General features: G+C 49.1%; 3 protein-coding genes across 4 annotated transcripts; 1 reads left to right on the top strand and 2 right to left on the bottom strand.

The window, feature by feature from the left end:
• Positions 1-276: 276 nt before the first annotated feature.
• NKAPD1 (NKAP domain containing 1) lies at positions 277-5,338 on the bottom strand. 2 transcript variants are annotated; one of them, XM_062014244.1, is made up of 6 exons: positions 5,029-5,338; positions 3,948-4,048; positions 3,024-3,179; positions 2,436-2,489; positions 1,094-1,645; positions 277-697 (listed from the first exon to the last, which is right to left on the bottom strand). In XM_062014244.1, the coding sequence occupies exons 1-5, from the start codon at positions 5,095-5,097 to the stop codon at positions 1,123-1,125; spliced, it is 903 nt and encodes a 300-aa protein (XP_061870228.1). In that variant the 5' UTR covers positions 5,098-5,338; the 3' UTR covers positions 277-697; positions 1,094-1,122. The 2 variants fall into 2 exon arrangements, with proteins under 2 accessions (XP_061870228.1, XP_061870229.1); XM_062014245.1 differs by having other exon boundaries at positions 277-673.
• A 39-nt stretch (positions 5,339-5,377) lies between these two features.
• PIH1D2 (PIH1 domain containing 2) lies at positions 5,378-7,836 on the top strand. The gene is made up of 5 exons (XM_062014243.1): positions 5,378-5,590; positions 5,682-5,805; positions 6,248-6,493; positions 6,747-7,012; positions 7,118-7,836. The coding sequence occupies exons 1-5, from the start codon at positions 5,423-5,425 to the stop codon at positions 7,262-7,264; spliced, it is 951 nt and encodes a 316-aa protein (XP_061870227.1). The 5' UTR covers positions 5,378-5,422; the 3' UTR covers positions 7,265-7,836.
• Positions 7,837-7,968: 132 nt separating this feature from the next.
• On the bottom strand, positions 7,969-16,628 carry DLAT (dihydrolipoamide S-acetyltransferase). Its single transcript, XM_062014242.1, has 14 exons — positions 16,341-16,628; positions 15,767-15,868; positions 15,296-15,420; positions 15,039-15,195; positions 13,797-13,923; positions 13,262-13,443; positions 12,579-12,744; positions 12,282-12,349; positions 11,763-11,855; positions 11,564-11,671; positions 10,935-11,050; positions 10,504-10,666; positions 10,217-10,353; positions 7,969-9,572 (listed from the first exon to the last, which is right to left on the bottom strand). The coding sequence occupies exons 1-14, from the start codon at positions 16,566-16,568 to the stop codon at positions 9,443-9,445; spliced, it is 1,902 nt and encodes a 633-aa protein (XP_061870226.1). The 5' UTR covers positions 16,569-16,628; the 3' UTR covers positions 7,969-9,442.
• Between the last annotated feature and the right edge of the window lie 406 nt (positions 16,629-17,034).

Below are 17,034 nucleotides of genomic sequence, written 5' to 3'. Positions count from 1 at the left end.
GGGACAGCGAGCAGGAGGGTGAACGAGGACCTAGGGGCACTGACACTGTTTAGTCCTTGTTCACGTGTAGACTAAAGCTGGAGTTAACAGTACATTACTCTCATGGCTTCTTTCCCTTCCAGTCTCCCTCAGCTCATCTCTTCAAAGCCCTCCACAGCCACCTGGTTTGACCAGGCAGAAGCACATGGCGCAGGGAGAACACAAGGACCACCTAAACTTGTCAGGCCCGTGCTCTGTCCCTGAGCTTTACTCCAAAACAATGACAAAAGCACCAAACACGTCTGGATTGATTTATTTCGTTAAAAGGCTCGGCTGTTCAACTGGAGGGAGAGAGGCCCATTACCAGTTCCTCAGGTAATACACTGGGCAGACCAGAGACACAACAAAACACCTGCCAAGGCTCCTCTGTCAGCACAAATCATTTCAGCATCCCCCTGGAGAGGAGGAAGGAAAGGCAGACACAATGGCCAGCCCACACCGGGATTTGGAGAGCAGTCTAAAACAGGCAAATGCACCGCTGTCTTGTCTTCATCATTAAGGAAGGAGTACTGCACCTTCAGCTGCAACCAGCATACTCCCTCACGCTCCCTTCTCTGTCCAGCTGACCATGCACATGTTGCCACGCAGGTCTGCTTTTGTTGGAGGATGGGAAAGTTGAGTCCAGTGACATGTCCTGTTTTGCCAGACATAGCTGTCTCTTGGTCATTGATTTCATAATCAAAAAAAAAGAGCAAACTTAATAAAAACCAACCAAACAAACCCCCCCCCAACAAAACCAGTGCAAACGTGCCCATTTCCCCCCTGCAAACGTGCCCATTTCCCCCCTGCAGAGAGCCTGTAACAGTTTTGTGCGTCAGAGGTTGTCAGCTTTGTCACAGAAAAAGAATCTGGCAGGATTAGCCAACCTGTGAGACATGCAACTGCTCCCCTGCTTTTCTGAATGTCAAGTCAATGAAAAGCAAGGGGGCACCTACTACAGGCTGCCTCGGTTTTTCCCCTGTGGGCTGGCAGGATGTTAAATAAACCACAGTGCTGAAACAAGTTGTACCACAGGGAAGTGCAGAAAAGGTAAACACCTGCCTCTGTCCTCTACCTTGTTGTTTGAACTGCAGCCTAGACTCATCAGTCCTCATCTGAGCTGTCCTCTGACTTTTCATCTGCGGCCACTTTCCAGTTCTTCCTCTTGCTCCTCTTCTCCGGTACTTCACTGTGCCGCTCTAACACAGAACTGGGACGTTTTTTCCTCTTTTTTGGGGACCGTTTCTCTCTCTTCCCCTCAGATGCGCTGTCCTCAGAGCTGCTGGTGGTCGAGCTGCTGGCATGAGAAAAGTCACTTTCCTGCCCAGAAGAAGAAGTGGGTTCTCTGGCAGGCACTTTTCTAGTCTTTTTCTTACGCTTCTGTTTCCCTTTCCGGGTGCTGGAGGTCTCCTCTCCTGAGCACTCGCTCTCCTGGGAAGACTCTGATGACGTTCTCCCCTGCTCCTTTTTCTTTTTCTTTCGCTTTTTGTGTGATCGCTTTTTTTGCTTCTTCTTGTGTGATTTCTTTGTTTTCCTCCGTTTGTGTGACTCATGGGCAGTTTGCTTCCCCAGCTGAGATTTCTTCTTCCCGTTGATAACTCTTTGTTCATCTCCTTCTTGCTGGTCACTGTAAAAAGAACAAGGGATGACCAAAAGGAAGCACACAGGCAGGCACGTAGCAGTTGAGGCTTTTCTATCTCAAAGTTTTAAGCAACCCCATCAATGCACTTGGCTAGAGCAAGGAAGCAGATGCTCTGATAGACACAGCAGCTCCATTTTTGCTTCAAGTACTTACTAACAGCTTGGGTGCACGTGTTACTAATAACCCCATTTAAGGGCTTTGAGCCAGAATCGAGAAGAATGTGTACTGAAAGCCACTGAGTGACAAAAGCTCATTTACAGCAGGTGACTTCAAACCTGTAAACCTGAAAGACACCCCACTTGACAACTCTCATAGGTGTAGTTTAAAAATAACTAACTCTGCCCAAGATATTCTTTTACAGTTCAGTCTCCACTCTCCAGGATACTGCAAGAATTTCTCCAACTCAAAAGAAACACAGAAAACAGAAGTGTGCTGTAACAGAAAGAAGAATTTCGAGGTGATATTTGAGAGGGTGTATGCTGAGCTGATCTAGGTTCAGCCTGCTACCCTGGCTCTCTCTTGGCCCAGACAGACCTTCCAGCATAGCATTTTAGTAGCTCAAGCTACAGCTGAATGTCTACTTACTGTAAAAGGTGCGACGCCTTCCTTAGATTCAGACGAGGGGGAACCACATTAATGCACTAGATTTGTTTTCAGTGTCTGTAACTAACCAGTGCTGCTTTATACCCAAAAATGAAAACTTGGTTTGTAGAATTCCTGGTCTAACCTGACAGGAGTAAGGTTCTGAACACAGTAGTAAGCCTGCTTGCCTTACCTATCCGTATCAAATTCTTCAGGGTACAACTCTTTATAGCCACTGTGACCCCACCTGTAAGAAAGCAGAACCATCCATTAGAAATAGACAAGGTGTTTAAGGAAAAAAAAAGCAGTTCTGAAAAGACTGAGCCACAGAATGAAGATGAGTTTAGAGAGCCAAGAAGAAGGGCTACCACGACCTTCCCAAGGAAGGAAATATGCCCCAAGAGGATGGGAAAACACTTTCTTCTGTAGTGTCCAGTGATAGGAGAAGGGATAATGGACAAAAGCTGGAACACAATAAGTTCCACTTAAAGCAAAACTTCTTTACTGCAAGGCTGATGGAACACTGGCCCAGGCTGCCCAGGGAGAGAGTGAAGTCTCCTTCTCTGGAGGTTTTCAAAACCCGCCTGGACCTGTTCCTGAGAGCTTAATTAAGGCTGAGCTTTTGTTGCTTACTGTGACTTGGGAACTCCACAGATGAATTCAAATTAGGTATCCTGCGACACGCTGAAAGTGCACACGCGTTAACCAACTCACGCTCAAGGAACAGGACTCCAAATGGGAGTTTCAATTACAATCACAGAGCATTCATTCCCCCACAGACCTGTCTGGCATGTTGGCTTCACATTCATACAGCTTTTTATTCCAGGATCGGGCCCTGAGGAAATCATCTTCGACTAGGTCGAAAAATTGCGAGTTCTTTGTTTTCCAGTCAGCCCTGTGACCCTCCTCATCGAAGCCATCGCTGCGCATCCGGCTGCTGCAGAAAGAGAACAGTTGTCCTTCAGCTCTCAGCTCTGATGGAGAAACTTTCTGAGCAAGGGTTTCATCCAGCAAGTCTTGGATGTCCATCTATGCAAGAAGACCAGCTATCACTTTAACAGACAGTCACAAAACCAGTTCAGTAGCTAACGCTGGTTGTCAAACTTCCTGCAGCCCTCTATGCACAGCAGAGTTCTCAACAGAGATGCTCTCAGTGCAAAGCCAGAGGAAGCAGCTCTCTTGCCTATGGCAACAAATGCAGTTCTCTTCCTCCAGAATACTCTGCAGGACAAGACTAACAATATGCAGCAAGACATAGGCTGGTAAAGCAGCCAAGGGGAAGCTGAAGGAATAGAACTGACTTACTAGAATCGCAATTTGATTGGGTACCAGGACTGAGACCTCAAAACCACAGAAAGCCCCATCAGTTTTGGGTGACCTCGTGTACCCGTGGCTCGAGCTTTGTTTCTCACTTGAAGCGCCTCATTTCCTGAGCCAAGCAGCAGCCGTGGGCTCAGTATAAATCTGAAAGGTGTTCTCCCCTGAGATATCAAAACCACTTCCTGCAACGTTCATGCTTCTCAGAAGTCTCCATGGTAGTAAGCTCCTCCACCACCCTAAATCCCATCCCCTCCCTCAAACCCAGCTTGTTTGGTCCTCGGGCACACTGAATGATTTAACAGACACCATACAAGCAGCGGTCAGTGGTCAGGACTGGTGTCTTGGAGGTCAAGACAGTTATCTCCTGCACGCAACTAAAACCCACCCGGAGGTGTCCGACAGCATTCTGTTTTGCCTTTTCCAGTAACTCTCTTCTGTCTGCTTCTCCCACTCTCTTATTTTCCACATTTCTGTCTCTTCCTGAATCTGAAAGTCACAGAAAGGAAACAAATGTAACGTTAGGAAAACTTTACAGAGGGGTGGCATTCAACATCAGCTCCCAGTTCCACACTCCTCCTAACAAAATTCACAGCAAGCTTTCCTACCCTACTGGAACAGGGTACCATTTGGAGCTATAACTAAGGTAACAAAAAACATAACCTCTTGATGATAACACCCTAACAAAACATGGAAGGGTGACAGCACCAGAAAGTGCAGGTTTGCCTGATTTCACTGTCTCAGTCAGGCTTCTCTGCCTTGTCATCCATCACCACAGGAGAATGCAGTAGAAAAATACCACCTGGAAGGACCAAGCCAAAATGAGAAGTTACACTCCAGGCTGAAAAGGCACAGCATGAAATTACTGGGTGGTCTGGCAGAGATCTGTGGTCATGGGCACCGATTGTGCGTGAGCAATTTTATAAACACGTGAAATAAACGAGTCTGAGCTGCTGAGTTACGTCGAGAATGGAACAGTTTGCTGAAGTTAACGGAGTTTCTGAACCTAGCGCTAAAACACCACCTCTGCCCGGTAACACGAGTTAAAAGCACACACACAGCACAACAAACAAAGCCCCCAAACGCTCCGAAGCTTGCTGCTGTCCAAAAGGCAAACTGCAACTGTCACGGAAGCCCTGAGAGAACACGCCTTTCACGGGGCAAATGGTCAAACTGAAAGTGAGACCGACGCTGTTCAGAGAGCTGATTTCAGCAAGCTGAGACACGCCGCTGCCCCCCTCAGCGCCGAATCGCGGCTCGGGCCCTCGGCTCACGGCGCTTCCCGGCCGGGAGGGACCGCACACGCCGCGCTGCGACCCCCCGGCGACGCCCAGGGCACCTCCGCTCGGACTCGCGAGCACAAGCCGCCAGCAGAAAGCCTCTGCACGGGCAGGGCCCGCCGCAGGAGCCCACCCAAGGAGAGGGGACGAGGGGCCGCCGCGGCCGCCAACCCCCCGCCCCGGCCGTACCTTGTTGTGCGCGCCCGTGTGCCGGATGACGTTCCGCAGCAGCACCTTCCCCACCGGCACCCGGGACATCCTCTCGCCCTCCCGGGCCTGCGGGTCCAGCCCCGCCGGCACCTCGGGGGCACCGTGCGGGGGCCGCTCCCCGAGGCTGCCCCGCGGCCGAAGGGGGACGCGAGAGGCCCGGCCCGTCGGCGGGTCCCGGCCGGGAGCGGCTCCCCCGGTAGCAGGCGCCGGCGGCTCCGGGGCCAGGCGGGCGGCCAGCGGGCCCCGCCGCGGGACAAGCGGCGGGCGGGAGGGACGGCGGGGCCGGGACGAGCGGAAGCGGGAGGACGAGAGAGGCGGCGGACCCGCGGGGCGCGGCCGTTCCGGTTGCCGTCGCTACGCAACCGCGGCGGCCATGGCGGGCGCGGCGCCGGCGCAGGCCGCGCGGCTCTGGGCGATGCTGGACGAGATGGCGGAGAACGAGCCCCAGGCTTACCGCAGGCTCCTGCGGCAGCAGCGCGCCGAGGCCGAGCGGTTCTGCGCCCCGCCGGAGCCTCACCTGTGCCTGCGGGCCCGTCCCGCGGTGGGTGCCCGGGGCTCGGGGCTCGCCCGGGTGCTGAGCCCGGGGTGCTGAGCGCCGCAGCGGGGCTCAGCCGCGGCTCGGTCTCTTGCAGGACCCTGTCGGAGGGCCGCTGTTCATCAACATCTGCAGCTGGAAAAGAGTCGCGGCGCCCAAGACCCTGACCGAGCCCACCCCTGTCAGCGCGGGGCCGCTACAAGTAGTGTCTGGCGAGGGAGGTAGGTCCCGACAGCTCGCCCCGGATGCATTTCTTGCGGCAATGCGTTGCGTGGCCATGGCACGCAGAGCCCCGCTCTAACTGGGGGTGGTGCTGTGCCGGGGCTCGCAGTGGGGGCAGCAAGGCAGGGATGCAACAGGCCACTCCTAACAGGGACTCGAAGTAGCCTTTCCTGTTGCCAAAAACCCCAGAGACACACCAAAATCACGTGCACCTAAATCCTGGAAAGGGCTTCTGCACGTACACCCGTGTTGCCTTGCATTGTGTTCCCACGCTTCTGGAGCACTCAGACTGCAGCAGCACACACAGACGCGTCATCCCCACACAGGAGCTGAATTAGCTCTGCCCAGAACAACACACTCATTGCCTTTGCTTTTAAATCAAGTGATTATTAAGACAGTGGTACCTGAGTAATCATTCTGATGCATAACTTATTTTTCTAGACCTTTACAGCATTATAGATATTGCATATAACCCAGAGGTTCTTCAGAGGGGAGAAGAAGACCCAGACAAAATGAAACACTTGATCCATTTGACTCTTAAATTCATTGAGAAACGATGCAACCTTACTCTTTCTTACTTGTACACCATTGAATCATTCAAATTGAAAGGAAGCCTGGAAATGATGCAGCAACGTCTGAAAGGCAGGCAGCTGCCAGCTCCACATCTCAGTCAGGACACAAAGAAGGGTATGTAGAGATCTGCTCTCTCTTTTCTTTGAGGATCTGTCCCTGCTGTCAGTAGTAATCTGAAAGCAACAACTTTTAACCCATTGGCAATAAAACCAAATCACAGGCAAAGGAGGAACTGTGTTCATCTGACCAAATTGCTAATTACAATAGATTGCAGTTAAAACTTCTGTGATGCATTTGTCAAGTGCCATTAACATTTCACTCCTCAGTAACTGAGTGCTATGTGGGAAAAACTTCTTTCTCTTGCCAGAACTGACACTTGATGATCTGCTACGCACTCTGGAAGCTGAGGACTGCAGTAACACTCCTGTGCTGCTGAAGGAAACAAGTAGGACACAGTCTAAAATGCCTCTGATAGAGGAAATTAGCAGTACTGAAATGCCAGCAAAGGAAAGTACCCCTGTCTATGAAATGATCACTGTGAGGGATGCAAACAAGAAACCACTGCAAATCGAACTCAGAATTGAATTGCCTGAGGTCAGCTCCGTTTCTGAGTGTGATCTGAGAATTTCAAAGGTAAGACAGCAGAAAGAATAACCCTGTGCTTTCTGTCAAATAGAAATGCTCACTGCTGAGCTGTTGTCAAGTAGTTAACCAGGTATCTCAATTTTCATGGTTTAGGATGACATAGTCATTGAAGTTCCTGAAAAATACAAATTACAGCTAGACCTGCCAGAAGTGGTGGATGAAGAAACAACTACAGCAGTATTTAACAGAGGAAAACGAGTGCTGTCTATCACAGTGCAAGTTGCCAAGCTGGATCCTTAAAGGCTGCCTTCTGTCCAGTTCATGTTCACAGCTGACACGACAAAAGCCCAGAATGAGAATCCTGACTTCTACATGGTGAGGAGGTTTTTTTTAATCGACCTTCTAATCTTCAAAGGTGAAAACCTCAAGTGCCTTCAGAAGGTGTGTGTAGAAAAGGAAGCCTGGAGGAACAGCAGCATCACCAGACTTTGGAAAGAAATAGGAGTGTAAGGAGTGCTTCAATATGTGAAGAGCTGCAGTAAATGACCACACATACATACATGCTGTACTACATCATTCATTTTGCCTTCAGGTACAGTGATAGCAGTTGTGAAGTGTTCTTGCTAAATAAACTGAGGAGTAGATTCATGTGGTTAGAGCAGCTCTTGCTTGTATTTAAGGCTGGAACAACCAGCAGAGTTTGTACCCGTTGCCCTGCACTTCCATAGGATAAAATATTCAGTGTTCTTGCTGCAGGAGGAAAGTGAAAGGTTGCTGGAGGCAGAATGTGATGTTCTGGTGAACGCTGCAGCAAGGAAGCCGGGAAGAGGAGAGTTCACTGTTGCATGATAATAATAAAGCATGTGTTACTCTGCGTTTGTGATTACAATTTAGGGTTAATAGGGTGAGTTTCACTATCAGAGCTGAGAGACTCAACAGCTCTGAGCATGCCACAGCAGTACACTAAGCCACACACGACTGAACAGAAAAGCACTGGAACGTGGTTTAGTAGTTGTCAATTCCAAACATTTAATAGAACAGGTTCACTAGAACAAGTCTGGAACCAAGGTATTTTAGATGATTAAAGAAAGACCAAAAACTTAACTTCTTTTTGCATAAGCCAGGCAGGAAACCCAAATACCACAGCAACCAGACATTAAATAATTCCCACAAAAATATTTAATTTCCACAGTATTTTCTTTCAATATCTTTAGTCAATTTTGTAGAACTTTACAGGAGACAGTACTTAATGCAATATACAGAATATCAACCCTAACTTGTTCTTTTCTTGTTTCAAACTTCTCCCCATTTGATTCTCCTCGTCACTGCACTTGCTACACAGTTGTCCTCCTTACATTAACGTGTCCATGGGGAAAGCCTAAGTTAAGAATGTTGAGCACTGCACCTCTTTCAGGATACAATGACTAGGGTAACTGGACACAAGTCCAACCAACTAGTGAAGCATCCTACATACAATATATACATGGATAGCACGTTCTGCAGCTTACTGAGGCTGGGACAACATAGACAAGTCAGGAAAGAACCACAGTACTGGTTCCTGACTCAGAGCTTCTCATGTTGGAATGCTTCAAAAAAATACTCCAAACATCTGAGGCATCACATGATTAACAGCCACCAATGGGACTGCTAGCCTGTGGGACTTGCCTATGTTGTGTTCCAACACACAGATTCGCTTGAACATCCTGCAAAACAGTTGCTTCCATGGCATCAAAGACTGACAGTGACTCAGCGAAAGGAACAGCAATTAAAGAGTTTTCATACAAAAGCACACGTAAGTGAAAGTCCACGAGAAGACAGCACATTCCCTGTGGTATCTGAGAGCTGTGACCCCACACATATCAGTGCTCTTTCACCTTAAAGTGCTCAAAAGGGATCACATAGCTGAGAAGGTCCAGACCAATGCGAAATTCGCAGAGCTCTGGAATGCTGGCACTTGGCCCTTGAGAACCCCTTCCCAGGCGCCTCAGTCCCTTAGTGCATGTCATACCCACCCACCCCTGCAGGAGAACGGGGTAGTAAGGGAATTCACTTTCTACTAACCTGTACTTCAGTTACCATCTCATCTGAACTCCTGTGAAGAGATGTTTATAATTCCAATCTCTGAGAACACTGAGGTCATAAAATTGCTGGGTATGCACCCCCCTGTTCACCCTAGAGTGTAGAAGCAGATGGCAGTGTGCATACTGCCTGGATCCTTTTTAAGTCTGGGATGCTTAACTCCATTTTGTAAGTTTGCAAGTTAGAACTAACTGTATAAAAATACAGTGTAGCTGTAATATTGCTCTGAAAAGCACTTTTGCAAACTTTTCCTGTACAAACTGGTAATAATATTACCAGATAATATAATACATATTTAAAATAAAAAAGGAACTCTGGATAAGTCTGAACACTGAAGTCTAAATAGCTTGTTTAAAACAAAATAGTGTGACCCAGGAAATTTTTGCTTGCATGGCTGAATTATAGCAGCATGGTTACTGGCTTCTCCAGGAAACTCTTGAACTCGGCGAGCCACTGTGCTCCAACTGCTCCATCTACAACACGATGGTCACAGCTAAGGGTAACGGACATCACGCTGGCCACATCAAATCTGAGAGGAAAAAGAGATCCCCTGCAAGTCAGTGCCACTAACAAAGCAACAAAACTTGCAACAGCAGATCACATTCATTCCTTTTCTACCATTAAGAAGCATATTTGTGTGTTCCCTTTAGGACAGGAAGCTCGTCTTTCTTTGCATCACAAGAACAGCCTCACAGGATCAAAGAAAAGGAGCCATTTTATCCAGTAACTTCTAGTTTCCCTGTAAGCCAGTGACAAATATCTGGGACTGTTAACAAGTTGGAATAATCCTGAACATTCTCCGAGGTCCATGCTAGTTCAAGCCCCAAGTACTGTGATGGTGTGTGTAGGACACGTGAATTGTAATTCGTCTGTTAGGCTCTCCTTAAATGCAAACTTAAGCAAGTTGTTAAAGAGGAACAGGTGCCTAAACTGTTGTGGATCCCTGACTCTCTTGCACAGCTTCACCCTACTCCTCAAAGAAAGAAACATCCTCTCCTTAACCCTTTTGTAGCAGATCCCACTGTACTTCCTCAGGAGACACTGAAAGCAGTAGGTCAAAAACTAACCACTTGTTAAAACAATGATCATCTAACAGAAACGTTAGAAAATTAGCCATTACTTCCAAGTTTGAATTCACAAGCTCAGTATATGCAGAATCAGACAGATACTTACCCTTTCTCATTATCAGCTGGCACCAGCCTTTTCTCTGAGGAACCAACTGCAAGGATGCAGGCTTGAGGTGGATTGATGATGGCAGAGAAATTCTTAATTCCATACATTCCCAAATTGGAGATTGTGAAAGTACCACCCTACAAGAAAAACTGGTTTGTGGTTAAATTCCCAAAAGCTGTTTCACGTGGGATATTCATGAATGGGGCTGAAACATCACAGAACAGGCTTTGTACATTCTGAACAGAAGTCAAGGGCAGCAATGTCAAACACCAATACGAGTTTCTCACCTGAAATTCGTGAGGCTGAAGTTTACCTTCTCGGGCTTTAGTTGCCAAAGAAACCACATCCTTACTAATGGAGGCCAGGCCCTTTATGTGTGCGTTGAACACAATAGGGGTGATAAGCCCTGCGGGAGTACTAACTGCCACGCTAACATCCACTACGTGATTTCTGCAAGACACAAAGGAGATGCCAGTTACTCTAGCATGGTAACACAAAAAACCAATCAGAACTGTTCAGACAGCTCTAAATTAATACTCATTTTGCAAGAATTACTTCCCCTTACACACCAGCTCTCAGTGCAAGGTTCTTCAACAAAAGCCTCTCCATTTTTGCACCATACCTGTTCCCCTCCTTCCTCCAAATCGCAGCAGCAGGTCTGACATTTTGCCAGACTGAACAAAGAAAGTTTCTAGCTTTGACCATACCATAAACTTACTGCCTAATAACTGTGTCCATCCATGAAGAATTTGCTTCAGGTACCTTCAAACACGCCAGAGCAGAGGCTTTAATTATGAAGTCGTTGACAGAAAGCTTAACGTTATCCGAGACCTCCTGGAAACAAAGAGGTTTGAAGTGTCAAGTTTGTCTCTTTCATGTTACCTCAATAACTTGGCTAGTCACTGCCATACAGCCTGCTTTAGAGAAAATACATATATTTGAACTGCCAGGGTAATGTAGGAAGCAAATACATCTCCTTCATCGCTTAAGAAGGTACAATCTTCTTTAATGTCTGTTTTTCCCAAACCTTAGCTCAGAAGCATCATCTTGCTTACATTTTCTATCCTTTTTATTCTTAAAAAACCTTTTTATCCTTTTGCCCTACTTTCCATCTGGAAGAACTGATCACCACCAAGTACAGCACAAAGTAGCTCTCTAAGGGAAGTCAGGAATCAGTGCACAGTACCCAGGTAGAAAGTCTCATTCTGGCCTAGTCCAGAACCAATCCACAACAGTTACACTGAAAAGACTATTTTTATCCCAAGCCAAAATAGCCTATTGCCAGGAATCAGGGTGAGCAAACCTGTGAGAGAATGCACACACTCTCTCTGTGCCTAAATGCTTTACCTGATTGAGCTCTTTCCTTAGCACCAGTACTTCTCCCATGTTTACATCAATAGAAAGGTAATAGTGAGGTATCGTTTGTTTGGACTGCATCAGCCGCTGAGCAATGACCTGAGGGCACACAACAGGAGCCATGAAAAGAAATTGGTCTGAAAAGTTCATGACTGCAAGTAACAACCTTGAGAAGGAATCACGTTCTTACCCTCCGGATGTTGCTGACAGGGATATCTGTGAAGGTTCCCACTGGTGCTGCTGCAACTGCAGCAGCTGCAGGAACGGCGTCTAGTGCTGGAGCCTGCAGTCACAGAAAGACAGCATAACCCACAGCACCAGGCAAACATTAACTGTATAGAGTAATTCAGTATGTTGGGCAAGTGCTGAGGATAAGTTGCCTCTTGCTTAAGAGCTGCAGATATTTCTATTCTCTAGTCTCACTTCTCTGCTACCCACTAGGTCCTTTACGAGTCCTACATTTGATTATGAAACGTAGTACTCCAGTGACTTAGAAATGCCACACTGATATACAGTGCTATGAAGCTCCTGGAATAATAAGCCCTTCTAGATGGATGTTTTATGTACAGCAGAGAGGTATACCAAAGGGCATTCAAACTGCACCCAGCCACATCCCTTTCAGGAGTACATAAAGCAGGTCTTTCATTGTCTCATAGGTAAGACAAGCTATAATAAAACATTCATCCTTACAGATCTCAAGCCTACTCACTGGAGCAACCTTTGGTGGCACAAATGACTCCACATCTTTCTTTGTGATTCTACCATCTGGTCCAGTACCTAAAAAGGTCAAAGAAAAACCAAGGGAATTTCAATTCCTTGCAACAGAGCACTGCTTCTAAAGGTACCAGTTTTATTCAGCCTAGAGAAGTCACTCACACAGCCTCTCGTGAGGACAGCTGCATCGTCAGGATGTTCCTGACAGGCAGGAAAGGAAAGAATAGGCAAGTATGTACCTAAAGAGCCAGACACTTGACAGTGAGAGCATGGAAGTGAATGAACAACCTACCTTTCACTTGGGCAAGGTCAATTCCTTTTTCTGCTGCCATTTTCTTTGCCAGGGGACTAACGAGGATCCTTCCTTTCCGGGGAGGAGGTCCAGCCGTGGGGGCTGCTGGTACGGAAGGAACAGCAGGCTGGGGAGGAGGAGGAGCAGCAGCAGGAGTTGCCACCACCTTAACAGAAGAATCAGAGCTGTTAGCTTCAGAATCATTCAGCAAAAGCTTTGAAGAAGCAGTAAGAGAACAAGGCCATCTAACTACTGGTCAAGAGAGTACCAAGAGCAGTCACTAATCTGAAAGTATTTTCAGATTCAGAGAAGTTTCTCAAGAGACAAAAACTGAATCAGAAGCTTCCTGGGAAGGAGGCCAACTGAGCTGCTGAACTATACACCAAAATAAGGTGAAATAGGTAACTTATGCTCCCAGTTTTCAAAGACAAGACATTAGACCTGGCAGAAGAAACAGACTGGAGAAGAGACTGTAATGAAGGACTATCTGCTCCAGTTTTTGAGGGCAAACTAGCGATCACTTCTTAGGCCACCTATCATCAACACATGTTGGCATTACATTCACAGAATCACCAACATTACTGTTAGAGCTAAAGGTTCACACTTCAAACTAGCAGAACAGTTCAGATTAGACCTCTGAGTGGTCCCCATAACTTCTCTCATGCGCTAAGAATGATTCTTACTAGGGGAGGAGGAGGAGCTTGTGCCTTCATGTCAGTTACTGCAGTGTCTTGGTAGTCAGCAAAGGCTGGAATATCAGACTCTTTCTCCACAATGATGCAGAGAGCTGTTCCTAATGGCACATCTCTTGTTCCTTCAGGCACCAAGATTTTTGCCAAGTAGCCTTCCTCCTGCACTTCAAAGCCTGTAAGGGAAAGAAACAAAGCATGGTTTGGTGTTTGGTGCAGCTGAAGTTCCTCTAAACACTGCTTCTAAAGACTTTGGTAGCTAAAGCCCTGTCTTACATTCAGTAAGAGAATCCATTCAGTGCAACATCTGCATGCACTGTATATTACTCAGAAGAACTGATGAAGAAACAGAAGTGGCTTTAGGTGATCCCATTCTTAGCTCTCCGATGGAATAAGAAGCTAAAAGAACTTGGTTCAGTTGTCCCACACCATCACATCCTGGGCAGGTAAAACAGCTGGCACAGAGGCTATTCTGGGTCTAGCCTTTTTAAGGACATTTCATCCATTTTTGGCTTTGGAGTTGACTCACCTATTGTAGCTTTATCTGTCTCAATTTCTGCCAGTAGATCTCCTTCACTCAGTTTCTCCCCAACCTTTTTCTCCCATCTCTGCACTGTGCCCATTGTCATGGTAGGTGACAGGGCAGGGAGAGTGACCTGTGAAGCCCAAGAATTCAACAGAATCAGATTCTGGTAACCCCAAAGGAACAGAAACATAGTTTTAACTCCTGACTAAACCATGGTACTTTAAAGAAGTAGCCAGCCTTCAGTGCACTCCTAGATCTGGCTCAGTTACAGCAAAGCACAGTACTGTCCCATACCTTTCATCAAAGCCTAAGCAAGCAAGTGAAAGCAAAGAGCAAGAAATCCACATATCTAAATAATGATTACTGCCATCACCTTGGTTGTGTCTTGCAGCTGCTGTCTGCAAAGCCAAAAGGAGACTGAACCAAGTCACTGTGACAAATGTATTTGTCCCTTTAAGAGCTATACAGACTTGTCTTCCAATAAGCACTCAAAGATGCAGAAGGCTTGCAAATGCATATTGCTGTGCAACAGGTACTGCTTCAGAGCAAAACTACACAGGTAAGGCAAGCAGCGGGAAGCAAGCAAGTTTAGCAGCCAGAACACAAGTCAGATAAGAAGTCTTTAATTATTCTCTAAATCACATCTTTAAATAATCAGTTCCACAGCTATTAGCTGGGGAATGAGCTTTAGAACTTCAGTTGCTGTTTTTCAAAGGAGTGTCACAGAAATATCCCATCACAATGTGCTCACCTACGACAACAGTGGAAGTGCACTTCATTATCTAAGCAAGTTAAGAAGACTATCTGCAAACACAACTCGCTATTAGCCACCCACAAACACGTGTGATGTGTTTATTACAGCATCACAGGCTTGAGGTTTGCACTGACGTGTAAGCCAGGCCTTCAGAGCTTATTCACACTTAGCACAAGCTCTTCTTACACCAGAACTGTTCAAATAATGCAACATGGCAGGTTTTTTCTAGCCTGTGTAAAAATCCTGGAGAGATAAGTCTCTCCTCTACTAGCAGCTGGGTGCTGAAGTAATTCTCTGAAAAAAAGGCTTTCTGGAACATCCCAGAACAGCTCCTTTAAGCAGGCAACAATTCAGGGGGCACATGCTCCTACAATTTTACCTAATAACATCCCACTCCAGGCAGTATCTACAAAAGAATGCTCTGGAGCCAGCAATGCTAAGGACAGAAAAAGACTGCAATGAGCCCTCTATCAGCAGCAATGCTCTCTTACCTGCATGTGAGGAGGATAAGAGCTGCCAGGAGCCTTAGGAGAAGGCTGAGTTGGTGGTGAGGGAGCTGCAGCTTGAGGGGGAGGCACTGAGGCTGCAGGAGGGGCAGAAGCTGCCAAATCCAGAGTATAATTTTTAAAGGCATCAACATGTTCAGGCCTAGAAAAAAAGACAGATGATTGCCTCCAAACCTCTCACACAAGGGACCCAAGAAGCCCCAAGAGAGAAGGCTCAACTCAAGGGTTAGCAGAATACATACTTTTCTACAGTGATACATATTATGGCCCCAATAGGAACATCTCTTGTTCCTTCTGGCACCAGGATCTTGGCCAAGTAGCACTCCTCCAAGCTCTCAAAGCCAACTGTTGCTTTGTCTGTCTCCACCTTTGAGAGAGAAGAGGATATCATCGTAGCAATGGTAAAGACCAGGAAATTCAGAGCCTTCCAGTCTCATGGCATAAGGTCACAACACACACAGCCCTGGAAAAATCACCCTGGGGCCCCAGCTCTAGGAAAGTATGGCAAACAGGTTAAGGACTGCTCCTGCTCAGAGAGAGGAAAAACAGCAACCAGCTTTGAAAGGCTGTTAGCCACCTGTTTCCAACAGCATCTGTTGGGATCTGTGACCTTGAACCCAAGGTGTGTGTTCAAGCGAGGACGACCAGGGAGAGAACCCAGAACGCACACACAGCTCATTCACAACATGACACGGCCTGTGCCCCGAGGATACCTCTGCTATGAGCTCCCCTTCACCGATCTTGTCACCCTCCTTCTTTTCCCAGCGTGCAATGGTGCCCATCTGCATCGTGGGGGACAGAGCTGGCAGAGCCACCTGTAAGGAACAGCGCAGTTACAACCCCGAGAGCCCTGACAGCAGGCACCCCCCCACACAAGGAGCATCAGCACGGGCTAGACCAGGGGAGCACACAGAACAACCTGTCTGCAAACCCCCAGCAGCACACAACTGCCTCCAGCCTGCCGGCTGGAGGCGAGACGGCTCTGTCCAAGCACGGGAGAGGTCACGCCAGGGGAGCAAAGGGAGCGAGAGCGAGGCGGACTGGTGGTAAAGAAGGTGGCACCCGGCAACAGCACCGGGACTCCGGGCAGGGTGGCGGCAAGGCTGCGGGGACCGCGGGGGCAGCGACAGCGCTGCGGTTCCCCGGGGTGAACCGAGCTGCCCGGGGAGGGGACGCGAAAGCCGAGGAGACAGCACGAAGCAGCCGCCCGCGAGGCGGGGAAGGGCACACGGCTCTGTCCTCCCGGGGACACGCTCAGCGCCCGCGGGGACCGGGGAAGCCTCTCACCTTCTGGTGTGCCGGGAGGCTGCAGCAGCGGCGCGGGACGAGCCGGGGCCAGCCCGGCGGCAGCAGGAGCCCGCGGGGCCGGCGCACGGGGCCGCCCCACGCCGGGCCGCGCTCGGGCGGCGCAGCCCCGACCCGCCCCGCGGCGGTACCGAGCGCTCGGCAGCTCCGCGCCAGGCCGGGGGCCTCCGCCGCTCCGCGGGCCACGCGTCGCGCCACCAGCCGCCACATGCTGGAGCCGGAGCCGGAGCCGGAGCCGCGGCGCCGCCGGCGCTCGGTGACCTCCGTCCGGGCACAGCGCAGCGCGACGCTCCCGTAAAGCGCGGCCGGCGGGGCGGGGCTGCGGGGCCGCGCTGCGCGGCGGGGCGGGGGCTGGCGGCTGCGCGCTGGGCCGCGGCTCCGCGGCCTGAGGGCCAAGCGAAGCCTCGGGGGCCGCCTGCTTGGCACCGGCGCCGGGAGGCTGCCCGGGCGCCAGGAAGGAGGGCTGGGGACAAAGCTGTAACGGCATCCCTTGGCGCAGTGGCCGCTCCGCGCTGCAGCGGGCGCTCCCTGCGCTCCCCTCGGCACTGGCGCGGCGGCTGCGGTTCTGCAGGAGCACAGCTGTGTGTGGCTGCTAGCGAGGGTCACCTACAGGCCGGACGCAGCGCTGGTCGGGAAAAGGTGGAGAAGGCGAAGGGCAGAGCAGGAGTGGGCTAGC

Source organism: Colius striatus, chromosome 23, assembly GCF_028858725.1.
Source record: "Colius striatus isolate bColStr4 chromosome 23, bColStr4.1.hap1, whole genome shotgun sequence".
In the NCBI taxonomy this organism is placed as follows: Eukaryota; Metazoa; Chordata; class Aves; order Coliiformes; family Coliidae; genus Colius; species Colius striatus.
The sequence above is the reverse complement of the archived record's forward strand: the minus strand, read 5'-3'. Positions and strand labels throughout refer to the sequence as shown.

What these genes read in the sequence shown, in the direction of transcription:
- PIH1D2 (XM_062014243.1), top strand. Translation starts at nt 5,423, where the DNA reads ATGGCGGGCGCGGCGCCGGCGCAGGCCGCGCGGCTCTGGGCGATGCTG. An exon ending in AGTAGTGTCTGGCGAGGGAG is followed by an intron (nt 5,806 to 6,247) that starts GTAGGTCCCGAC and finishes TTATTTTTCTAG; the next exon opens with ACCTTTACAGCATTATAGAT. An exon ending in GTGATCTGAGAATTTCAAAG is followed by an intron (nt 7,013 to 7,117) that starts GTAAGACAGCAG and finishes TTCATGGTTTAG; the next exon opens with GATGACATAGTCATTGAAGT.
- NKAPD1 (XM_062014244.1), bottom strand. Translation starts at nt 5,097, where the DNA reads ATGTCCCGGGTGCCGGTGGGGAAGGTGCTGCTGCGGAACGTCATCCGG. An exon ending in ACACGGGCGCGCACAACAAG is followed by an intron (nt 4,049 to 5,028) that starts GTACGGCCGGGG and finishes TGTGACTTTCAG; the next exon opens with ATTCAGGAAGAGACAGAAAT. An exon ending in GAAGCCAACATGCCAGACAG is followed by an intron (nt 2,490 to 3,023) that starts GTCTGTGGGGGA and finishes GCTTTCTTACAG; the next exon opens with GTGGGGTCACAGTGGCTATA.
- DLAT (XM_062014242.1), bottom strand. Translation starts at nt 16,568, where the DNA reads ATGTGGCGGCTGGTGGCGCGACGCGTGGCCCGCGGAGCGGCGGAGGCC. An exon ending in TGACCTTGCCCAAGTGAAAG is followed by an intron (nt 12,350 to 12,578) that starts GTAGGTTGTTCA and finishes TGACCTTTTTAG; the next exon opens with GTACTGGACCAGATGGTAGA. An exon ending in TAAGGAAAGAGCTCAATCAG is followed by an intron (nt 11,051 to 11,563) that starts GTAAAGCATTTA and finishes CTTTGTTTCCAG; the next exon opens with GAGGTCTCGGATAACGTTAA.